The 26,607-nt window shown below is 35.9% G+C and overlaps 1 protein-coding gene across 1 annotated transcript; it reads left to right on the top strand.

The window, feature by feature from the left end:
* The first annotated feature begins 828 nt into the window (after nt 1-828).
* On the top strand, nt 829-25,087 carry LOC102803720 (epithelial sodium channel subunit alpha-like). The gene is made up of 12 exons (XM_085504794.1): nt 829-1,607; nt 5,292-5,482; nt 7,771-7,874; nt 8,776-8,814; nt 9,031-9,149; nt 11,318-11,428; nt 12,617-12,731; nt 13,038-13,116; nt 21,748-21,805; nt 21,890-21,966; nt 23,429-23,504; nt 24,057-25,087. Exons 1-12 carry the CDS (start codon nt 1,026-1,028, stop codon nt 24,213-24,215), a joined length of 1,710 nt encoding a protein of 569 aa, XP_085360920.1. The 5' UTR covers nt 829-1,025; the 3' UTR covers nt 24,216-25,087.
* The last annotated feature ends 1,520 nt before the right edge of the window (nt 25,088-26,607 follow it).

Raw genomic sequence — 26,607 nt, 5'->3', positions numbered from 1 at the left:
ACTTTTCCCCATGAAAACTGTGACTTTATTATTTTTCTCGTAGCGTTAAACCATATTCAGTGTGTCTTCTATGCTTTTTTATTTTAATCCTTACTTTTGCAGCCATTTTGAATTGGAAAATATGCCAAACACATGCAAATAAGGTACACAGTTCATAAAGTAGTTCGGGTATCCCAAGACGAAACTGACACAAATCAATTAAAACAAAAGGCAAAATGACAGTGCAAACAACTTAAACAATGGTGGTCCGTCATTCCCTGGTGAAATTTCTGGAATTAAAAGGACACATCTTTGTGAGATACTGTTAGACAATTAAAACCGTTTATGCAAATCGGAAAGTATCAGTGCCTTTTTGTCCAAATGCTCCTTTTCTCGTCTCCGTTGTTATTTTAATAGTATATTTTACTATGTTTGAATTCTGATTCAAATAAATCGCAATTTAATTGTATAAGCTTTCGATTGTCGACAATTTCTAAATAAACATTCCATGACTCATCCTTACAGTGAGCACCCAGTGTGAACATTGTTCTTTTACACAATGGGTTACCCTCTATTTTTACATAACCGCACTTTTATGGTGCGCAGTTTTCAAGACCAGCATAGAACCATGAACCTGTTATTTTAGCTTATGGAACAACATACATTAAACCACTTTATGTCTATTCTTTTGTGACGTCACGTCATTATTATTTCCTATTCTACACTGTTCTTCACAACTGTATGTGTTTACAGTGCGCGTGTGGACTGTCGAAGGCAGTCGAACAACGTCTTAAAACATTATTGTGATGTAAATTAGAGAGAGAGAGAGTGAACCTTGAGGATAAAGCATCGGTACGTTGGCACCTTTAGTAACTCACTGTTTATTCTTCAACCGAGTGGATAGCAGCAATAAGACCTGCCGCCTATTCACGTCGGTCTTTTCCCAGCCACCAGGTATGAATTAGGAAGTAGTCATAGATATACGGAACTGATATATCAAATTGTATTCGCTATCTGCACCATTCACGAGTAAGACGTAAAAAACAATGACTGAGTACGGCTACAGGGATCACAACAATGGAGACGTTAAGATGGACATGTTTGGTCGACACACGGAGGACATTTCAACGTCCGTGGAGACGCCAAAAAAAAGCTACCTGGCAGAAAGTGAGAACAGCCCGCCGGGAGATGGAAATAGTAAAATTGGAGAGCTGGGAAAGAACTTGATGGAAACGACCACATGCCATGGCATTGGACGGATTTATGGTGGGACTAACTGTTACCGTAAATCCTTCTGGACATTGGTATTTATGGTGGCAACATCTATGTTTCTTTGGCAGTTTAGCGAACTTCTTATCAACTATTATGATCGAGACGTAACTGTCAGTCTGGATATTAAATTTGACAGGAATCTCAATTTTCCAGCAGTGACAATCTGTAATTTGAATCCAATTAAACTCAGTATTATGGCCATGGATGAAAATCTCCGGGAAATGTTTGGATTCGAGGCTGAGTATGAACCTACTTTGGCGCCGGCACCCGGTCCACCTGGAACGGGCCCTCCTCTGGGTACAATGGCGCCAACACCGTCTTCACGAAAGCGACGACATCTACAAAGAGAGAAACGGGTACGTACTAAAAGCTTTCGATTGTTGTAATCTTGTACATGTTTCTTTTCTCTCCTTCTAGTTGCATGCTATAAAGTATCAATTATTCGTAATATAAACTCAATAATTTCTGTTTTTTGATAAACAATATCTTTCTCAACAATGATGTATCTTATTTAATTTCAAATTGTGGTTTTGTAATTTAATAATTCAAGATTATTAATAATAATAATAATAATAATAATAATAATAATAATAATAATAATGAGCATCACTAAGAGTGTGGACGTTGGCCATATCCAGATTGTAACTCTGTTTTTGTTTCCATGGCAAGTGGTGTATTTCTTTGCGAAAAGTAATATAATTATAGGTTGTTCATGTGTATTTACCAAGTTATTAATCGGATCTGAGAAAAAAAAATGGTTTTATTGCAATCATAGAAAGGGTCGCTATATTTACACACACATTAAATTCATCTTTTTTCATTTATTAATGATGGCAATCAATAAAGCAATTACAATGCTGTGTTTCCTTGATCACTTTATGGATTACAAACTTTGTCACCCAGCTTAATTTAAACGTGATAACGGTGAAAGTGAAAACAACTTTGAGCTTTAGGGGATCACAAACAATATCAACATTTTAAGTGATTTATAATATGCGAGTTCATCAAAAGTTCACAGTTAATTGGAAGCATTTATGGAAGCTTTAATACGTCAAAAAAAACAAGATGCTATCCCCGAGGGCGGGGTGCAATACATAGAACTTAAGTAGCGGTCTTATTTCCGGTCAATATATAAATATCGGTAATATTTTTCCGATTTGGTATACTTATGGGTCCGTATATGAGCGAATTCCACCTCAGATCCCGGCCTCCGATCCATAAGTAACTGTTTTATTTAGAATAAACAGTGATGACAGAAATGGTATCTTGGTATAAATATGGGTATAGATTTTGCCACTATCCAGGTATAAAAATGGTCTCACTTTTGAGCACTCAGGGGCACCTTCCTACCCAGCTATGTACTAGTATCAACTGCCCCCGGATGCTATCCAATTGGTGTGTCTGTTAGGTGTTAGGATGGGTTCTCATTGATTCACGTACAGTACTGAAAACTACCTGTTGCCAGTCATGAAGCTACATAGAAGCACATACGAGGCTATCGATAGGATAAAAGTGACAGGTAAAACCATTCGAGTTGTGAACGCTACCTTGGTAATAGGATTTCAATTTCACCACAAGCGCTGATGGAGGGAAATTAACGATCCGTTTCGCATACAACATAGTGGGTAAAGCAATACCTTTTCATCGTTTTCTCTAACGATTGAAACGGTGGAAACCCTTGGGTAAATATGTTAGGGTCCAATATATCAACCACGCATTCAACCAAACACCTTACACATTGTGGATGAATTATGTAAACATCATGGGAAATGCAAATACAATATTATTCGTCATACAGGTGTCAACACAATATTAAATTTGCAGAATGTCATATTTCTCCAGTTTTCAAATGGGCATCCATTTAATCGGACACCTTCATTTTCTGTTTTTCTGTCGCTCTCGTAGAAATATTGAAAAAAAGTGACAGTAATTGAAATAATATTTACAATCGAATCTGGATGGGTTTTTAGGATAATAGTGCGACGTTAGTTTACAAAGGTCAAACAATTGTGTGCTGATTGTTGCCCGGGCAACTGGACCTTCTTCGAACTGTGTGATCAACTGCACACACAATAAAGTGGAATTGCTAAATTACATTAATTGCCACCGGATATTAGCGAACGACATGTCAGGTTGTGAACAGACCGCTTTTCAGGACACATTTAATACACACTGAAATACAATGGATTCTAAATTACATATATTGATGATGTCAAATCCTTTTCAAAATAGGACACCTAACTCTGAGTGATGGATTACTTTCTACATTTCCAAATAAATCTGAACGTGACTCATATCCGTTAATTAAAAAAGCTATCTTACTGAAACATGAATTATTGTTTTTTAAGGTCTTTGTAGTTTTTATTCTCTTCATCATCTTTATTTACATCTAGCGTGTCAGTCCCGCCAACTTTCCTTGAGTTTATTTATATTATGACGCAGATCAAATGGCGCGCACAAGTCTGTAATATTTGTTCCTAGTGAAAACAAATTATTAAACACATTTCATTTGCATATTCGGATTTAACAAAGGCTTACTCTTCTTAATCAATGCATAATGATATTACAAAGAAATGGAATTTTAAATTAAAATTGAATTCTACAGCCTAGACTACGGTATAAAAAGACAAAATAAAGGTTCATATTAAATCGATCGAAAATATCTGGAGAGTCAAATTAGAGAGATATCATTTTTTTATCTAATATATAATGCAGTAAACTGATATTTTTAAGGGCGAAGGGTAGCACTTCTCATGAAATAATATTATTTGTGTACAGACAAAGCCCGTATTACGTCCAAGGAACTTCGTAGAAACCCTAACCAATAATCAGCTACAAAGAGCCATTTTTGGACTCAATTGACCCATCCGTGTAACCGTGTGAGATTGCGTATGGTGAACACTCTCCAATTTGGTAAACCAAAACATAGCCCGTTAAGTGACACATTGGTGTTGTGATAACTGTTTGAAATATGATGCCTGTACTTTCATACATTCACCAAATGAGTTGTTTTTCAAAGTCGCATTTATAGATATAAGATATAGGGGGACAGGGGGAGATAGCGTGTATAGGTTACGGGAAATAAATTTTTTTACAGGAAATGAAATGAAAGTTCCATTTACAGTAAAAAATACGTGTTTACACTTTGCAGATAAAGCAAATTCCTAATTACATTTTACATTTTCATAATATTTCTGATAATTTGTGTTCAAGAATCAAAATAGATAATTGCGTACGAATTACGACATTTAATTTGAAAAATTATAATACAAAATAATAATACCTTTGTACAAATTACGGACGAATAATATAGTTGATTTTATTTTACACCTTGCCCATGTCTACAAATTCACGTTTTTTTTTATTTTATTTATATTATATCATCACGAAAATAAAAACAATTGATTGCAGCTTACGAAAACACCCCTTGCCGACCCTCATATAAGGACACAAGTTTCCAACAGTCAGTGAACGAGCAATGGTATTAGAGGCTCATCAACATATGTTTCTCCCCAATGTATAGCAAATTTAATCAAAATACGTTCTGAAATTTTGCACGGAAATGACCCCAAAACTAATGTTGTCTGCGCATTATCGGGAGATAAAGAGTACTAAATTTCCACACACGGGAGCTAAAAACTAGGCAGATAGAAGAAAAATGTGATTGAAAGAACTGGAAGTAGTCTCCTCGAAATTGTGGAATATCTCAAAAAATGAATGACAATCTGAAAGAGGTTTAGTAATTTGATAACGCGCAGACTGACAATAATAAAATATTATTAAAAGAAGAAGAACTAAGAATGAATTTCAATGATAACCAAAAATCAATAAAGCAATAAATGCTTTGCATAATAATAAAGCCTCGGCAGAAAATGTGTAATGCAATATTGAAACATGGACATCTCATAAACGCCATCTAAAAGATATTTGTGTTTATGGCAGGCGTAGCTTTATTGTATACACGTTAAAATCACGAAAGATGGACAGATTATAACACAAAAACAAAAATATCGACTAGCTTTTGTTTTTTTTAAATTTAGGCGGACGATGAGCTCCAAAACTGGGATACAAATCCTCCAGACTATGATGCCGTGGACACCAAGATGGAGACTGCTTTCTCTGTGTATGATTACATGGGTGCAATTGAGTATGAACAGAGAATGAGGTTTGGTCACGGTCTTAAAACCTTTCTTGTAGATTGTACTTGGAAAGGCTACCCATGTGGGCCAGGGTGAGTCAATACCATTATTTATTCGTTTCTATACAATGCCCGTATGAAAAGTCTCGTCAAATAAATAAAGAAGAAATACTAATTTATTTACATGTATTTAGAGTGAGTCAGATATCTCGCACTTGATATTTAATGAACGGAAACACACCTAATCGTGTCCAATAAACAATTGGACGAATTTGTCAAAATGTTGGCGATCTTAGAAGGGGTGGGGAGCTGTTGTCACGGATTTTGAAAGAGTTATGTACATACACTGAAAGTTTATATTGCGTTTACGGGTTTAGTGATTTTAATAGAGCAACACATTTTTCGTTAGATGAATAGACTCCGAAACGGCGAGGAATCCAGTCAGCTCTATAATTCTGATACAATGGACAAAATAGAATAAAATAAAATTCATCCCCAACCACCGATATTCCTATACTTTGACAATAAAACTCAACTCAAACAAATTCTCAGCCGGAGAGGAATTATTGGATTACTATGCCTTCCTGTCTCCACTGCCAGTTTATGAATTGAACACCGAAGTTTTGCCAAAACAAATTTAAACTTCAAGGTCATATTACATGATAAATACAATTCTGGCTCTAACAAACATTTGAAGTTAACATAACAACACAATCTACCTGATTGACCAATCGCTGACCACCATTCTTGACGATAACAATTAAATAACTTTTCGTGAAAACCTAAGAAAACTTTGCTGTCTCCAACTTGTTGTTCAATCTATACAATTCCAAATCCGTATCGATACAAGAACTCTCTGATCTTTGTTGCCCACTTAACCCTCCCTGCCGAGTCCAGCCTTTTAATCATTTTATAACAGGCTCTGGGGTACCGGTACATAACATTTTTAAAAGTTTTAACTAGAATGAAATGAAACGTTTCATGTAAGTACAAAAATAGGTAATCTCCCGCATTCGCCTAAAAGCTCTTCAGTATTTACATTAGAGCTAACCCCTAATAAAAATCTACAAAAAATAAATTGCATCCTCTCCACAATTATGGAATACTCATAACCCCATATTTCGGTCCCATAACAAATTACCAGTAGGTAAGATCTTAACAATTGCCAACCACGTACTTTTTGACATGAGCATGTTTCTTCTATGTTATACAACATTTCGTGGTATTTACGAGGATATCTATGACTATTTATATTGACTAGCTTGGTCCAGTATTTCACACAACGTCTGCTGGAATACACAACAATTTAGTGTTTCAGCATTCACCTGTAATTTGGTGATCTTTTATTTATCTAGGGTATTTTGAGTTACCGATATTTTTTGTAATTCACATAAGAGGAGATAAAAGAACAATTATCTATAACTGTTCATTGACACTGGAATATACAGATGTATTGATATATTCATAATGAGGAACCATCTAAAACAACTGTACGATATCAACAAGTGTATTTGGTCCATAACAGATGGAGATTTATCATTTTCATTTCTATTTTTAATCTTTCGATGAGAGGTGAGACTTTTTGTTTCCCTTATCGTGAAATGTTAAACCATATGATTCGCGTACAGAAAGGTGTCTCCCTAGTTTACTTGCTGGTTTGCAAAGTGCAATGCTTGTATAAACTTTTTTCAAAACATTTTGAAAAGTTTCCTTCTTCTCCTAAAAACAACAATACACTGATTGTTTCCAGTATAGTATTGTTCCAGTGTTGTCTTTACTACTTATTGTTCCGGGCATTGTGAAAACTACTCGTATATTCATTGTTTAGTATTATTTCGGCGAACTCTACCTGACCTAAATACAATAACCACGATATATATAGTATATATTGTACTTGTATTCGAGTATAGAGACGGGCTTATCAGCACGGAAACGATTAGACATACACATGGTCCTGCATAACATGTTTGTGTTTATGAACAAAAATATTCAAATATTCACGTGATCTCACTTTTACCTTCGTTTGTAAGTATGTACATATTGCAAAGCATTGTTGTGACGTCACAAAAGTAGTACGCCGCCAGAAACGCGTGTCATTATATATTGCCTGGACAATATATCAAGTAACTGATATTGCCGAGATGGTTGATCAGAAAAAAATCATTCGTGACATATAAATAACTATTATTTGGTTCAAAATAAACAGAGTCTATAAAGTTAAAGCGCGGTGGTCGTCGCGCATGTAAACAAACAATGTATTTTACACGTGTTGTATACGTCGCCATGAGTCCCATACCGAACAGGACGCGGCACGGCGACTGCCGCCGTTAAAATTGTTCATTCGAATTCTAGTCATAATGTTTTCTTTTTGCTCTCTCCAGTAATTTCACTAAGTTCTACAATTACATGTACGGCAATTGTTTCACGTTCAATTCTGGCGAAGACGGCACCACTCAAGCGACGAACAATCCAGGACCCCTACACGGTAATATTGTTTAATATTCTCAATCTGGCTTGATCTAATTGCTATTCAGACATTAAGTGTAGATTCAACTCGTGTATAGTCTCAATATATATTGTCCAACATATGAGATAGTCGATCCTCAGAATTACCACTATGAAATTCTGGTTTAGGGGAAGATTGGCCGTTGGTGGCAGCAAACACAACCAACAAACTTTCAAATCAGTTCATAGATACTGTATTGTTACTAGACACATTCACCCTTCAGCCGTGCAGACAATACACCTTACCATAAGGGACTTAATTAAAATTACAGAACTTTACAACTTTACAGAAGGGTGGTCTTTATATGGAGGTTGCATTATTTTTTTTATGGACCGCGAAGTCATTTATTTGACTTAATATTTGTCGAAAAAATAACGAGATGACACTGTGATGATCAAAATAAGTTGGACTCTAAGAAATTAAACAAAAATATGAACAGAATGCTAATTATTATTTTCGTTTCTGGACATAAGCGAATCTGCAAACATATTTCTGGTGGTCACTCCAGACTGACCGGTGTTTTTTTTTATACAGACTACTCATACGTTATGTCTCGGGACAGTCTTAATGTGATCCCTGCAGGTGGATTAAAAGAATCACTTAAATGTCATTTAGAATTTTAAGTTCTGTAAAAGAATGAGTAAATTTAGACCAATTTAGATATTGAACTTGGTCGTTGGCAAAATTAATTATTCAGAAGACAGAAAATGCATGGATGACGTCATTATTATTATTATTATTATTATTATTATTATTATTATTATTATTATTATTATTATTATTATTATTATTATTATTATTATTATTATTATTATTATTATTATTATTATTATTACTGTCCTCACTACGTAAACCCCATTTCTATGTTTATGTAACTTAGGTTTGACATTAAAGCTGTATATAGAGCAGTTTGAGTACTGTAAAATGACTAATTTTCACTGGGTTTAAATTTCACTGATTTACCATTTCAGGCATATTCAGTGGGTTTTAAATTCACGGATTCGTCATTTAGATAATGTGTTCTATGCTAAATTTTACATATTCACTGGGTTTTAATTTAGCGCATTTTTCCAGTCAGCGAAATAAGCTAAATTAAAACCCAGTGAATAATTACCCCCTTTACAGTACATATCAGACTTAAAAGAATCGGCTGGAGCCAGACTACTAATTCATCCACAGAATGTGATGCCTTTCCCGGAAGACAATGGTTTGACTTTACAGCCTGGCACGGAGACAAATGTCGGTCTACGGAAGGTATATTCCAATGTCTATGTTGCTCTCTTCGTATATATATAGCATTGAATGCAGCGTGCATCGGTCAATGGGAACAGTCTGTTTGTCTGCCGTGTGTTGGTTTCGTTAATTACTTGTTTTGTCTTGCATTGCCAACGGTGTTTAACTGTCATGCCTGGTAATGGAATTGAGATCATAAAGGTGTATTGCAACATACCGAAGCCCATATTTGGGCACCGCACGAGTTCTACTCAATTACTGTATAACGTTGCGACGTTAAATTCGGTAACTAACTAAACTAACGAAAAAACGATAATATAGATTAATTAGAAAAATATAAATTGTTGGTACGCCAGCTTGAACAGGTTTGGGTGCTCTCTTTGAGTGTGTATGATAAATATCCATGTTTGGCAGACGCCACGTCGCTGGTGGCTACATATGCGCGACAACTACTGAAATTCTCGTTATTAGAGAAATTCTGTCCCAAATGGAGAATGAATATATCTCAAAATTACAGTTTACGGAAAACAACACATGTACACGTCCTTTAGGAGAAAACAGAAAAATTACACTAATTCTGTGTAAGTACAAGAAATTGACATCTATGTCGAGTAGAGTATTTTATGATATTCTAATGTGGACATTATATGTCATTGTACATATTGACTAAATTTACTAAAACTAGAATATATCAAACCTAAATCCAATTGTGTTTACTGAATTGTGAAATTGCATATGTATGCCATCGTTTCTACACAGCTGTGCGACAATTCAACCAAGGCTGTGCACAAGTCATTCTTTGAAATCAAACGAAAGCAGAGATGGAGGTTTACACAATAAGCTCATTGAATATTTCAAAATATGCAAATGATGTATTAATGTTCGAAATATACAGAAGAGCTGCTCCAGTTAAATGTTACACACAGGAACCAATAGCGATGTAGTTCTTTCTTTATTTGGCTGGTTACCTTTGATAAGTCACGATGATATTATACATTTTTGTACAGGCCTTTGCGTGCTGACTTATGATCTATTTTCAATTGGAATCGGATTCTAGTTCCCCCTGCATTGTTCTAATTCATGGTATAGCTGTATTCCAAAGATTGTTAACATGAAAAATACGATTTGCATCACTATCTAGTTGACTACTTTCTTAATAGTGTGGATGAACGTAGCTATCATGAAATCATTTTTCTCCAAGACATTTGTATCGTAAAACACGTCTGCGTTAAAGCGCGGTAGTCGTCGCGCTGCGCATGTGCCACATTTGTGTTGAGAAACATTGATTTTCCCACAATACAATGCGCTCTTCAAATGGAAATGACAAGTATGACGTTTGACCTGGGCGCGACTTGCACTGATTACCGCCGGTGACTCCTTCGATGCCTTCCAATAACATGAAAATTACTTAATTAAAGCTTGGAAACGTCTCAGTTCGTACTCGTTGATCTGCGCAACAGTCAAAGTAGCCATCTTTGTTTATTTGAGACCCATATATCTTGCACATGTGCAGCGCGACGACTACCGCGCTTTAATTTAGAACCACGTACTTATTTACACGCTGGTACCTTTTATCACATTACAGAAACATAGCAACTCTATCCATTGTACGAATTTCAGTGATTTATGTCACATGCTTACTATGGTTATATAATCTCATTTATTATTAACGTGTTGAGATATGAGTACGTCACGTGACAGCTTATCGGTAGATGTCATCCACGACTTTCCTGTAGAAAACTCTGTCATATAAATATTGTCATGTTGATTCTCCTTTTCTGCTTTTGGGTTGTGAGAGTACTAATTTGTTAACTGACGACGATAAATGTTTAACACTGTCTTGGTTCTTTTACAAACATGACTTACATGACTTAAATGTGTCTTGATAATATATTTTATTATTTTATTTATATATTTATTTCTGTATAGTTCGGCGAGCTGTAAATTCTTCCTATAATAAAGAGTAATAAAGAAGCAGCAACATAAAGACAATGTTGATAGAGGGAATCGCGGAGTAAATTTTGTGAATAAACAAAATTAATGTACAATTCATAAAAAGAAATATAAAAAGTGTACAATATGACCCTATTTTACTTTGAATGCATTTTCATTTCACTGCCAATTCTCTACAAGCATGAAAGAGGGTATGAATGGGACGAAATTCAAATGTAGTTACCCTTACTTCTCAGGTCGTTATCTCCCGTCAACCATATCCGTACGGAGATTGCGAAACATCGACGAAAGTGACGTCAGACAACAACATATTCACCAATTTCTTTGGAACGGAGTACAGCCAGCAGGTACGTACAGAAAATGTTTTTAAAAAATGTATACTTAGTTTCATCTGTTACAGGGTGCTACAAGATCGAACATTCACTTTCGGTTATATATTACGGGGTGATTTTTCTCCTCAAGGTTCTCCACACGTGTCAGGGGGGAATCTCGCCTGGTCTCTATATATCTCTTCCCCTTGAGGTACGGAATCGGGAAAGTCACTTTAGCTTTACAGTCAAATAAGACACACACAACGAAATACGTTTCAACTCTCGTCTTAGTCGGTCAGTCGAGCACTCTATAAGACACAGCGCCCTGGGGAAAAGTCCCCAAGACTATCGCAAGGCTGACTCTATACTCTCCTAGACTGCGTCAAGACTCGCCCCAAAACTCTCCAGGACCGCGTCTCTCCTGGTGTACTCGCCAAGACCAACTCAAACTCTCTTTATTCATTTTCAAAACTCTAACCAATTACAAAACAGTAAAAAGACTCTAGGGCGTAACCTTCAATCATAAAGCCAATCACACTAAGTACTGTATACGTCATATCTTTTGATTAATCGTTCACTACATTAATAACTGCGAATACCAACTGTCAGAAATAGTAGTCCGAATAGCGACGGTTATCTCGTAATTAGTTCCAAATCACTGAGCCAATTTTCGTGCAGGACCTCGCATAGGCCTAAACGATGACTGACATAACACAGCCATTCGCTAGTAATCAGCTAATTAAGTCGATTAACAGATACGCAAAAACAAATTCATCATACATATGAACATCCAGATCGGGTTCTATGTGTATTTTTTTCAGTACTATATTTAACAGTTATATATCGCCAAAAACAACATTGCCTATCTATCGTCATAACACAAACACAAAACATCACGACATGCAAAATAAATAGATTTAATGTTTGACATTCATCATCGAACACATTTTTTATGTGTTTTTTTGTTTATAATGAAGATGTCCTTCGACGTTATTAGCCGCAAATAAATACATATAAATATTTGTTGACCAATGTTAATTATTAAACTCCTACTATCTATGAACTGAGGATGAGGATGATATCACGTGACACTGAAAACCACACAAAGGTATAAATATAATATTATGTTTTCAGTCATCGACAAATCACACCGCATTGCGTAGATTAATAATACACATATTCGTAATGTCACATATCATAAAGTAAATGCTTATTTCATTACAGTCATGCGAGAAGAGCTGTTTCTATAGTCACGTTGTTACCGAGTGTGGATGTAGTGACGCAAAGTTCCGATATAACACTACATACTCTCCATGTACGTCTAGTAATGAGACACAGAGTAAGTTATTATTTATATAATTGATGGGAATAATTACAAGGTATATACGGTTTATAGATCACATTCCATGATAGGATGAACAAAGTGGCGGATTTGGCGACATACCCGGAAACAAAAATGACACAACACTGTAAGCTGAAAATGTTCATTTGTAATCAGTAGTAAATGGTTCATTTCTGTTACAAAACGAACAACAAACTCAAGATCTGTATATACATCTCTCTGATGAAAAATCGTTTGCTTATTCTGTCAGAAAATACCTTTAACAGAATAAGTCACCTCTAATCGAGTCTGATTTTTTCGCAGGGGAATGTAAGGAAAGCGTGGAAAACTTGTACCTCGAAGGGAAATTATCCTGTGATTCTGATTGTCCGCAACGATGCGAGTGAGTACACTTTATTTAACACAACATTCACCAGATCCACCACATTACTTCACCGCACAAACACAACATCCACCAGATCCACCACATTACTTCACCGCACAAACACAACATCCACCAGGTCCACCGCATATCTAAAAGAGTCAATTCTAGGTTGAAGTAAGCCTTGAATTTACTACTACGTCTAAGTTAGCCATGGCACTTAATGCTAGGTTAAAGAGAACCAGGTCTTAGTGGAGCACGGAACTCAATCCTAGGTCTAAGTGAGTGATGGAACTCAATCCTAGGTCTAAGTGAGTGATGGAACTCAATCCTAGGTCTAAGTGAGTGATGGAACTCAATCCTAGGTCTAAGTGTGTCATGGAACTCAATTCTGCGTCTAAGTTGGCCATTGAACTCACTCCTAAGTCTAAGTGGGCCATGAAACTCAATCCTAGGTCTAAGTGGGTCATGGAACTAAATTCTGCGTCTAAGTTGGCCATTGAACTCACTCCTAAGTCTAAGTGGGCCATGAAACTCAATCCTAGGTCTAAGTGGGTCATGGAACTAAATTCTGGGTATAAGTTGGCCATGGAACTCAATCATAGGTGTCAGTGGGCCATGGAACTCAATCATAGGTGTAAGTGGGCCATGGAACTCAATCTTAGGTCTAAGTGGACCATGGAACTCAATCTTAGGTGTAAGTGAGCCATGGAACTCAATCATAGGTGTAAGTGGGCCATGGAACTCAATCTTAAGTGTAAGTGGGCCATGGAATTCAATCTTAGGTGTAAGTGGACCATGGAACTCAATCTTAAGTGTAAGTGGGCCATGGAACTCAATCTTAGGTCTAAGTGGACCATGGAACTCAATCTTAGGTGTAAGTGAGCCATGGAACTCAATCATAGGTGTAAGTGGGCCATGGAACTCAATCTTAAGTGTAAGTGGGCCATGGAACTCAATCTTAGGTCTAAGTGGACCATGGAACTCAATCTTAGGTGTAAGTGAGCCATGGAACTCAATCATAGGTGTAAGTGGGCCATGGAACTCAATCTTTAGTGTAAGTGGGCCATGAAATTCAATCTTAGGTGTAAGTGGACCATGGAACTCAATCTTAGGTGTAAGTGAGCCATGGAACTCAATCATAGGTGTAAGTGGGCCATGGAACTCAATCTTAAGTGTAAGTGGGCCATGGAATTCAATCTTAGGTCTAAGTGGACCATGGAACTCAATCTTAGGTGTAAGTGAGCCATGGAACTCAATCTTAGGTGTAAGTGGGCCATGGAATTCAATCTTAAGTGTAAGTGGGCCATGGAATTCAATCTTAGGTGTAAGTGGACCATGGAACTCAATACTAGGTCTGAGTAGGCCATGGAACTCAATACTAGGTCTGAGTGGACCATGGAACACAATACTAGGTCTGAGTGGGCCATGGAACTCAATACTAGGTCTGAGTGGACCATGGAACTCAATACTAGGTCTGAGTGGACCATGGAACTCAATACTAGGTCTGAGTGGGCCATGGAACTCAATACTAGGTCTGAGTGGACCATGGAACTCGCTCCTGGGTCTACGTGAGCCATGGAACACAACCATAGGTTTAAGTGAGCCATGCAACACAACCATAGGTGTTAATGGGCCATGGAACTCAGTCCTAGGTCTAAGTGGGCCATGGAACTCAGTCCTAGGTTCTGGAATTCAACCCTAGTTATAAATTATTCTCCTTTGCTATAAGTTATCCCTCTGGACTCCCACGATTTCAACTCTAGCTATAAATTACCTTCTGGAGTTCAACTCTAGCTATAAATTATTCCCACAATTTCAACTCTAGCTATTAATGGTCCCTGGAGTTCAACCCTAGCTATAAATTATCCCATGGAATTCAAACCCATCAATAAATTACTCATATGGAGTTCAACCCTAGTTATAAATTACTCGCCTAGAGTTAAACCCTAGCTATAAATTATCCCATGGAGTTCAAACCCATCAACAAATTACTCATATGGAGTTCAACCCTAGTTATAAATTACTTGCCTAGAGTTAAACCCTAGCTATAAATTATCCCATGGAATTCAAACCCATCAACAAATTACTCATATGGAGTTCAACCCTAGTTATAAATTACTTGCCTAGAGTTAAACCCTAGCTATAAATTATCCCATGGAATTCAAACCCATCAACAAATTACTCATATGGAGTTCAACCCTAGTTATAAATTACTCGCCTAGAGTTAAACCCTGGCTATAAATTATCCCATGGAATTCAAACCCATCAACAAATTACTCATATGGAGTTCAACCCTAGTTATAAACTACTCGCCTAGAGTTAAACCCTAGCTATAAATTATCCCATGTAATTCAAACCCATCAATAAATTACTCATATGGAGTTCAACCCTCGCTATAAATTACTTGCCTAGAGTTAAACCTTAGCTATAAATTATCCCATGGAGTTCAAACCCATCAATAAATTACTCATATGGAGTTCAACCCTAGTTATAAATTACTCGCCTAGAGTTAAACCCTAGCTATAAATTATCCCATGGAGTTCAAACCCATCAACAAATTACTCATATGGAGTTCAACCCTAGTTATAAATTACTTGCCTAGAGTTAAACCCTAGCTATAAATTATCCCATGGAATTCAAACCCATCAACAAATTACTCATATGGAGTTCAACCCTAGTTATAAATTACTTGCCTAGAGTTAAACCCTAGCTATAAATTATCCCATGGAATTCAAACCCATCAACAAATTACTCATATGGAGTTCAACCCTAGTTATAAATTACTCGCCTAGAGTTAAACCCTGGCTATAAATTATCCCATGGAATTCAAACCCATCAACAAATTACTCATATGGAGTTCAACCCTAGTTATAAACTACTCGCCTAGAGTTAAACCCTAGCTATAAATTATCCCATGTAATTCAAACCCATCAATAAATTACTCATATGGAGTTCAACCCTCGCTATAAATTACTTGCCTAGAGTTAAACCTTAGCTATAAATTATCCCATAGAGTTCAAACCCATCAATAAATTACTCATATGGAGTTCAACCCTAGTTATAAATTACTCGCCTAGAGTTAACCCCTAGCTATAAATTATCCCATGAAGTTCAAACCCATCAATAAATTACTCATATGGAGTTCAACCCTCGCTATAAATTACTCGCCTAGAGTTAACCCCTAGCTATACATTATCCCATGGAATTCAAACCCATCAATAAATTACTCATATTGAGTTCAACCGTAGTTATAAATTACTCGCCTAGAGTTAACCCCTAGCTATAAATTATCCCATGGAATTCAAACCCATCAATAAATTACTCATATGGAGTTCAACCCTCGCTATAAATTACTCGCCTAGAGTTAAACCCTGGCTATAAATTATCCCATGGAATTCAAACCCATCAACAAATTACTCATATGGAGTTCAACCCTAGTTATAAATTACTCGCCTAGAGTTAAACCTTAGCTATAAATTATCCCATGGAGTTCAAACCCATCAATAAATTACTCATATGGAGTTCAACCCTAGTTATAAATTACTCGCCTAGAGTTAACCCCTAGCTATAAATTATCCCATGGAGTTCAAACCCATCAATAAATTACTCATATGGAGTTCAACCCTCGCTATAAATTACTTGCCTAGAGTTAAACCTTAGCTATAAATTATCCCATGGAGTTCAAACCCATCAATAAATTACTCATATGGAGATCAACCCTCGCTATAAATTACTTGCCTAGAGTTAAACCTTAGCTATAAATTATCCCATAGAGTTCAAACCCATCAATAAATTACTCATATGGAGTTCAACCCTCGCTATAAATTACTTGCCTAGAGTTAAACCTTAGCTATAAATTATCCCATGGAGTTCAAACCCATCAATAAATTACTCATATTGAGTTCAACCCTCGCTATAAATTACTCGCCTAGAGTTAACCCCTAGCTATAAATTATCCCATGGAATTCAAACCCATCAATAAATTACTCATATGGAGTTCAACCCTCGCTATAAATTACTCGCCTAGAGTTAAACCCTAGCTATAAATTATCCCATGTAATTCAAACCCATCAATAAATTACGCATATTGAGTTCAACCCTCGCTATAAATTACTCGCCTAGAGTTAACCCCTAGCTATAAATTATCCCATGGAATTCAAACCCATCAATAAATTACTCATATGGAGTTCAACCCTAGTTATAAATTACTTGCCTAGAGTTAAACCCTAGCTATAAATTATCCCATGGAGTTCAAACCCATCAATAAATTACTCATATGGAGTTCAACCCTCGCTATAAATTACTTGCCTAGAGTTAAACCTTAGCTATAAATTATCCCATGGAGTTCAAACCCATCAATAAATTACTCATATTGAGTTCAACCCTCGCTATAAATTACTCGCCTAGAGTTAACCCCTAGCTATAAATTATCCCATGGAATTCAAACCCATCAATAAATTACTCATATGGAGTTCAACCCTCGCTATAAATTACTCGCCTAGAGTTAAACCCTAGCTATAAATTATCCCATGTAATTCAAACCCATCAATAAATTACGCATATTGAGTTCAACCCTCGCTATAAATTACTCGCCTAGAGTTAACCCCTAGCTATAAATTATCCCATGTAATTCAAACCCATCAATAAATTACTCATATGGAATTCAACCCTAGTTATAAATTACTTGCCTAGAGTTAAACCCTAGCTATAAATTATCCCATGGAATTCAAACCCATCAACAAATTACTCATATGGAGTTCAACCCTAGTTATAAATTACTTGCCTAGAGTTAAACCCTAGCTATAAATTATCCCATGGAGTTCAAACCCATCAATAAATTACTCATATGGAGTTCAACCCTAGTTATAAATTACTCGCCTAGAGTTAAACCCTGGCTATAAATTATCCCATGGAATTCAAACCCATCAATAAATTACTCATATGGAGTTCAACCCTCGCTATAAATTACTTGCCTAGAGTTAAACCTTAGCTATAAATTATCCCATGGAGTTCAAACCCATCAATAAATTACTCATATGGAGTTCAACCGTAGTTATAAATTACTCGCCTAGAGTTAACCCCTAGCTATAAATTATCCCATGGAATTCAAACCCATCAATAAATTACACATATGGAGTTCAACCCTAGTTATAAATTACTCGTCTAGAGTTAAACCCTAGCTATAAATTATCCCATGGAATTCAAACCCATCAATAAATTACTCATATGGAGTTCAACCCTAGTTATAAATTACTTGCCTAGAGTTAAACCCTGGCTATAAATTATCCCATGGAATTCAAACCCATCAATAAATTACGCATATTGAGTTCAACCCTAGTTATAAATTACTCGCCTAGAGTTAAACCCTATCTATAAATTATTCCATGTAATTCAAACCCATCAATAAATTACGCATATTGAGTTCAACCCTCGCTATAAATTACTCGCCTAGAGTTAACCCCTAGCTATAAATTATCCCATGTAATTCAAACCCATCAATAAATTACTCATATGGAGTTCAACCCTAGTTATAAATTACTTGCCTAGAGTTAAACCCTGGCTATAAATTATCCCATGGAATTCAAACCCATCAATAAATTACGCATATTAAGTTCAACCCTGGTTATAAATTACTCGCCTAGAGTTAAACCCTATCTATAAATTATTCCATGTAATTCAAACCCATCAATAAATTACGCATATTGAGTTCAACCCTCGCTATAAATTACTCGCCTAGAGTTAACCCCTAGCTATAAATTATCCCATGTAATTCAAACCCATCAATAAATTACGCATATGGAGTTCAACCCTCGCTATAAATTACTCGCCTAGAGTTAAAACCTAGCTATAAATTATCCCATGTAATTCAAACCCATCAATAAATTACTCATATGGAGTTCAAACCTAGTTATAAATTACTTGCCTAGAGTTGAACCCTAGCTATAAATTATCCCATGGAATTCAAACCCATCAACAAATTACTCATATGGAGTTCAACCCTAGTTATAAATTACTTGCCTAGAGTTAAACCCTAGCTATAAATTATCCCATGAAGTTCAAACCCATCAATAAATTACTCATATGGAGTTCAACCCTCGCTATAAATTACTCGCCTAGAGTTAACCCTTAGCTATAAATTATCCCATGTAATTCAAACCCATCAATAAATTACTCATATGGAGTTCAACCCTAGTTATAAATTACTTGCCTAGAGTTAAACCCCTAGCTATAAATTATCCCATGGAAGTCAAACCCATCAATAAATTACTCATATGGAGTTCAACCCTAGTTATAAATTACTCGCCTAGAGTTAAACCCTGGCTATAAATTATCCCATGGAATTCAACCCCATCAATAAATTACTCATATGGAGTTCAACCCTCGCTATAAATTACTCGCCTAGAGTTAACCCCTAGCTATACATTATCCCATGGAATTCAAACCCATCAATAAATTACTCATATGGAGTTCAACCCTCGCTATAAATTACTCGCCTAGAGTTAAACCCTAGGTATAAATTATCCCATGGAATTCAAACCCATCAATAAATTACTCATATGGAGTTCAACCCTAGTTATAAATTACTCGCCTAGAGTTAAACCCTGGCTATAAATTATCCCATGGAATTCAACCCCATCAATAAATTACTCATATGGAGTTCAACCCTCGCTACAAATTACTCGCCTAGAATTAACCCCTAGCTATACATTATCCCATGGAATTCAAACCCATCAATAAATTACTCTTATGGAGTTCAACCGTAGTTATAAATTACTCGCCTAGAGTTAACCCCTAGCTATAAATTATCCCATGGAATTCAAACCCATCAATAAATTACTCATATGGAGTTCAACCCTCGCTATAAATTACTCGCCTAGAGTTAACCCCTAGCTATACATTATCTCATGGAATTCAAACCCATCAATAAATTACTCATATGGAGTTCAACCATAGTTATAAATTACTCGCCAAGAGTTAACCCCTAGCTATAAATTATCCCATGAAGTTCAAACCCATCACTAAATTACTCATATGGAGTTCAACCCTCGCTATAAATTACTCGCCTAGAGTTAACCCCTAGCTATACATTATCCCATGGAATTCAAACCCATCAATAAATTACTCATATGGAGTTCAACCGTAGTTATAAATTACTCGCCTAGAGTTAACTCCTAGCTATAAATTATCCCATGGAATTCATACCCATCAATAAATTACTCATATGGAGTTCAACCCTCGCTATAAATTACTCGCCTAGAGTTAAACCCTGGCTATAAATTATCCCATGGAATTCAAACCCATCAACAAATTACTCATATGGAGTTCAACCCTAGTTATAAATTATTTGCCTAGAGTTAAACCCCTAGCTATAAATTATCCCATGGAAGTCAAACCCATCAATAAATTACTCATATGGAGTTCAACCGTAGTTATAAATTACTCGCCTAGAGTTAACCCCTAGCTATAAATTATCCCATGGAATTCAAATCCATCAATAAATTACTCATATGGAGTTCAACCCTCGCTATAAATTAAACGTCTAGAGTTAAACCCTAGCTATAAATTATCCCATGGAATTCAAACCCATCAATAAATTACTCATATGGAGTTCAACCCTAGTTATAAATTACTCGTCTAGAGTTAAACCCTAGCTATAAATTATCCCATGGAATTCAAACCCATCAATAAATTACTCATATGGAGTTCAACCCTAGTTATAAATTACTCGTCTAGAGTTAAACCCTAGATATAAATTATCCCATGGAATTCAAACCCATCAATAAATTACTCATATGGAGTTCAACCCTAGTTATAAATTACTCGTCTAGAGTTAAACCCTAGCTATAAATTATCCCATGGAATTCAAACCCATCAATAAATTACTCATATGGAGTTCAACCGTAGTTATAAATTACTCGTCTCGAGTTAAACCCTAGCTATAAATTATCCCATGGAATTCAAACCCATCAATAAATTACTCATATGGAGTTCAACGCTATATATATATTACTCGCCTAGAGTTAAACCTTAGCTATAAATTATCCCATGGAATTCAAACCCATCATTAAATTACTCATATGGAGTTCAACCCTCGCTATAAATTACTCGCCTAGAGTTAACCCCTAGCTATAAATTATCCCATGGAATTCAAACCCATCAATAAATTACTCATATGGAGTTCAATCGTAGTTATAAATTACTCGCCTAGAGTTAAACCCTGGCTATAAATTATCCCATGGAATTCAACCCATCAATAAATTACTCATATGGAGTTCAACCCTAGTTATAAATTAGTCCATAGAGTTAAACCCTGGCTATAAATTATCCCATGGAATTCAAACCCAGCAATAAATTACTCCCCTGGAGTTCAACCCTAGTTATAAATTAGTTCATAGAGTTCAACCCTCGCTATTAATTATCCCATGGAATTCAACCCCAGCAATATATTTCTTCTATAGAGTTCAACCCTAACTATAAATGACCCCCTGACGTTTCAATCCTAGCTATACTTTCCGCCCCCCCCCCCATGAAGTTTAACCCTTGATGAAAATTATCCTCATGAAGTTGGATCCTAGCTATAAATAATCCCTCTGAAGTTCGGAGTAAATACCCATTGATACATGCTAATGTATATTCATTTTATTTCAGAGATGACGACTATAGGATGACAGTAACCAGCGGTCTCTGGCCAAACAACGTCTACGTGGTAAGGCGACATTACATTTAAATTCACCGAATAGGAAAATAGATAATGAATAAACTGACAAATTAATAAATTTTATATTTCCAGGATGAAATAATATCAGATGTACAACAGATGAGCACTGATCTACATTCACGAGCAACAGAGGAAGACAACTTTGCATAGTAGGTGTAAATTAGTAATAACAACTTATACAGCTACTACACTTCTTGTGTCGCTAGACCAACGTAGAAATATTACTCAACTAATAATGACGGGATGGTTATTCCCGGCGAAAATATTCAAAACTGATAGTTTCTTATACAAATCATAGATTACTGATAGTGAGACACTCTTCGGTTACTGGTAAAGAGACTTGTTGATTACAGATAGAGAGCGAACCGTTGATTACTGCTAGAGAGAGTTGATTACTGATAGAGAGACTCGTTTATTAATGGTAGAGAGACTCGTTCATTACTGATAGAGAAACTCGTTCATCACTGATAGAGAGAGAGACTCGTTCATTACTGATAGAGATAGACTCGTCCATTACTGATAGAGAGAGACTCGTTCATTACTGATAGAGACTCGTTCATTACTGATAGAGAGAGACTCGTTCATTAATGGTAGAGAGAGACTCGTTCATTACTGGTAGAGAAGGGCTCGTTCATTACTGGTAGAGAGACTCGTTCATTACTGATAGAGAGAGACTCGTTCATTACTGATAGAGAGAGACTCGTTCATTACTGATAGAGAGAGACTCGTTCATTACTGATAGAGACTCGTTCATTACTGATAGAGAGAGACTCGTTCATTAATGGTAGAGAGAGACTCGTTCATTACTGGTAGAGAAGGGCTCGTTCATTACTGGTAGAGAGACTCGTTCATTACTGATAGAGAGAGACTCGTTCATTACTGATAGAGAGAGACTCATTCATTACTGATAGAGAGAGACTCGTTCGTTACTGATGAAGAGACATGTTCATTACTGATAGAGAGACTCGTTCATTACTGATAGTGAGAGACTCGTTCTTTACTGATAATGAGAGACTCGTTCATTACTGATAGAGACTCGTTAATTACTGGCAGAGAGACTCGTTCATTACTGATAGAGAGACATGTTCATTACTGATATAGAGAGACTCGTTCATTACTGATAGAGAGAGACTCGTTCATTACTGATAGAGAGAGGATCGTTCATTACTGATAAAGAGACTCGTTCATTACTGATAGAGAGAGACTCGTTCATTACTGATAGAGAGAGGCTCGTTCATTACTGGATAGAGAGAGACTCGTTCATTACTGGCTAGAGAGAGACTCGTTCATTACTGATAGAGAGAGACTCGTTCCTTACTGATAGAGAGACTCGTTCATTACTGATAGAGAGAGATTCGTTCATTACTGATAGAGAGAGATTCGTTCATTATTGATAGAGAGAGACTCTAGCTCGTTTATTACTGGTAGAGAGACTCGTTCATTACAGATAGAGAGAGGATCGTTCATTACTGATAGAGAGACTCGTTCATTACTGATAGAGAGAGACTCGTTAATTACTGATAGAGAGAGACTCGTTAATTACTGATAGAGAAAGAATCGTTGGTAACTGGTAACATGTTTTAAAATGCAGTCGTTTTTTTCTTTCTACAGTAACAATTTATTAAAAGTGAACATTTATTATGAACAGTTCAACTATGAATCGATTACAGAGTCGCCAGCATACCAGGTACGTTTTATGTGTTCCTAGTACTCACACTATTATAGTACAAATACACTACACAGTCAGAAATACTGTTTTTCCTCTGTGTCCCTTGGTCGTTCGTATTCTATTGAGTAACGGTGCTGTTCAAATCAGCCACGTCATTATAGTCTGTTTAATACTGCACCTTTTTATACCCAATATATTGACATTTACTATCGTTTTATCCCACATCTGGATGTTATGCTAATAATACATTATTAAATTGATAAATGACAGTTAGACAATGGTAATGAATGAATGAATGAATCATTCAATGAATCGATCAATCAATTAATTATTTAATTAATTAATTAATTAATTAATTAATTAAGATAGTAAGAAGAGAAATGTCTTTTTGTCCTTATGTATATTCTTCTAAACACATGAACACGTTCTTGAAACCAGGATGAATTATTGAATATTTAATAAATGACATGCAATTGCAGTGATTTTATATTCACAGTATTAATATGTACTTTCAGTTTTTGTTTCTTTAATTTTCAAATATTCCGTCGATTTATGTTTGTCCAATAATAGGCAGAAGATTTTCTCAGCGATGTTGGTGGACAAATGGGACTATGGATTGGAATGTCAGTCATCACAATTTTTGAATTCCTCGAATTTGTGTTTGACATTTGTTCCTGGATTGGAAGGAAATGCACGGGAAAGAAGAAGAGAAGTACCCTACCCATATAACCAGTGCACACTGGTGTTGAGGACTGAATGAAAAGGACTCCTCATCCCGAATAAAATATTATGAACCTGGCTAATTATTTCAAGTTCGGCTTAATTAAACGAAATACATGTAGTGGCCGGGCGTGGATCTTTGACTATCAGTGTATTTATCTCATACCATGTAAAAAATAAGTTATTTCATATAATTATTTTTTTTAATGTTAAGAAGTTTAATAATATTTATTTTACACCTTTTCTAATCAGCAGGTGTTTGCATCTACACCCCATGTACACGACTGCCGCTAGAGGGCGGCGTGTACCAATCATGATGAAACATTCAATGAAGATTTTCTCCACTTTTGTATTATGATCAGATCAGTATAAACATAAAAAGTGTACCGTACTAAACTGCCATAAAATGTGGTCTCTTATTCTATCATTTACATTGTTTCATTGTTTTTTTTAAATACTTTTAAAAGGGCATTATACCTGTTCCCGTGTGAATATATTAATAGATGTATTTTGTTTGTTTGTATGTTTGCTTGTTTTCTCCAGTATATCAGTAATGACGCTGGGAGAACGTCACAATATTGATGAATAATTATAAATAAAGAGTGATATAAATATGTTGTCCCAGAATAAGGTTTAATTGAAGATTCAACATTGATGATTAAAAATGAACGATGTTGTAATTTTTTTATTTTATTTATTCATTATAGTTGAATTTTAGATGTGCGTCTCCAGCAAACAAGTAATGTTATTGTATTATCACATTCCAAATTAGTAAATAGGAACAATGTTATATACAAATGTACCTGCATCTATAATGTACAGTCGTGATTCTTATTTTCAAAAGAACCATTTTTTAATTAAAAACCATTATTCTGTTTTAACCAGCCTGCTTCTTTACCCTGGTTTTGGCATGGACGAAACATCCACCAATCTATCATCTCCATGGAAATCTTCACACATTATTGATCACTTTTGGCGGAAAAGAGATCAGTTTGGGTGGAAATGACAACTAAGGCATGTAATGGTGGAACTTGCTATTCCGACGTGTCACGATGAGAGTTAGTTTGGTTGTTGGGGGAACACATATTCATGGTCTTTGAAGTGAACTCACGCTTAGAAAGGGGTTAGTTACGAGTACTGTACGCCGTACTTAGACATGCACACAGTCTCTTGTTTATTTTGAGGTGTTTTATTCAATAAAATAAAATATCTTAGGGGTTAGTAAATGGGGAAAGCCGACTTACCGCGAAATAACTTGTTTGTTAACCCGGCCTTTGCCATTTATACACTCCAATATTTTATTCTTTTGAAAAACACCAACAAATAAACAAGAGACTGTATCCAAGTCTACCTCGTACTGTACCTCTATTTCAACTATGTCACGTGACCGTGCTAGAACACGTTCTCCGTTGTCCTCTAATTGATCTATTTTCACATTACAAGTAGATTAGAAAACATAAAACAAGTCACTGAATTGTCTTCTTCTTTTGCATCGTCTTAGATCAATCTAAAAGTTACAGATTATAGTAAATAAACATTTGAAAGTAACAGGTCGGTCCAGGTTCAAAATATCCGCTAGATGTAACACTTGTCTCGTCCCAGGTATGTATAGATATGATATTATCATCTTTAAACACATTGTCCTCATGCATCATGTGATAGGGTCATTATATGACCCAACGTTTAGATAAATGGGTAACCTTTCTGTCACGCTAGAGAACGTCCTCTGGTGGCCAAGTTGCTGTTTTCAACTCATTGGATCGAGTGAGGCAAACTTTACCCGAATCTGTTCGACAATAGAACTACAAACTACGTAGTTCAGTCCCGGAGGGCAAGACATGCAACTTGCCTAATGGGGACGTGCCCCTGAAATGGATCTCGTTTTTTGGACTTATTTCTGGTCAAGATAGGTATAAATATCAGTCAAAATACATATTTTAATAATCAATATAAAATGCAACTGTTGGCTTACATGTGCTTCTATTGGAGAAGTTCTTCTAATAGAGCAAATACGGTAACTGTTTTATTTGGAATAAACAGTGGTGACAGTAATGGTACTTTCGTATAAATATGGGTATAGATTTTGCCACTATCCAGGTATAAAAATGGTCACACTTTTGAGCACTCAGGGGCACCTCCCTACCTAGCTATGTATCAACAGTGGTTCAAGGAGATGTCTTTTAGTTCTAACAAATAATTAAGCTTGTAAATTGAGTTCTTATGTAAATGTGGGCTAAATTGTGCTTGGATAAATTAGAAGCTCACAAAATTCACTTGGTTATTACTGGTGCACAGAAAAAAACATTTTCAATGCAAATATTATGCACGATAATATAATGACACTCAGAAAGTATTTATTTGGGGGTTTTACCTCCCAAGCACCGTAAATAGCAAAATTCAG

The sequence above is a fragment of the Saccoglossus kowalevskii genome, chromosome 10, assembly GCF_978046115.1.
Source record: "Saccoglossus kowalevskii chromosome 10, keSacKowa6.1, whole genome shotgun sequence".
Lineage (NCBI taxonomy): Eukaryota > Metazoa > Hemichordata > Enteropneusta > Harrimaniidae > Saccoglossus > Saccoglossus kowalevskii.
This window is presented reverse-complemented; position numbering and strand designations above follow the sequence as displayed.

Excerpts from the sequence above, each read along its gene's own strand:
- LOC102803720 (XM_085504794.1), top strand. The coding sequence starts at position 1,026 with ATGACTGAGTACGGCTACAGGGATCACAACAATGGAGACGTTAAGATG. Across the intron at positions 5,483-7,770 it reads GGCTACCCATGTGGGCCAGG|TAATTTCACTAAGTTCTACA; the intron begins GTGAGTCAATAC and ends TGCTCTCTCCAG. Across the intron at positions 7,875-8,775 it reads CAATCCAGGACCCCTACACG|GTTTGACATTAAAGCTGTAT; the intron begins GTAATATTGTTT and ends TATGTAACTTAG.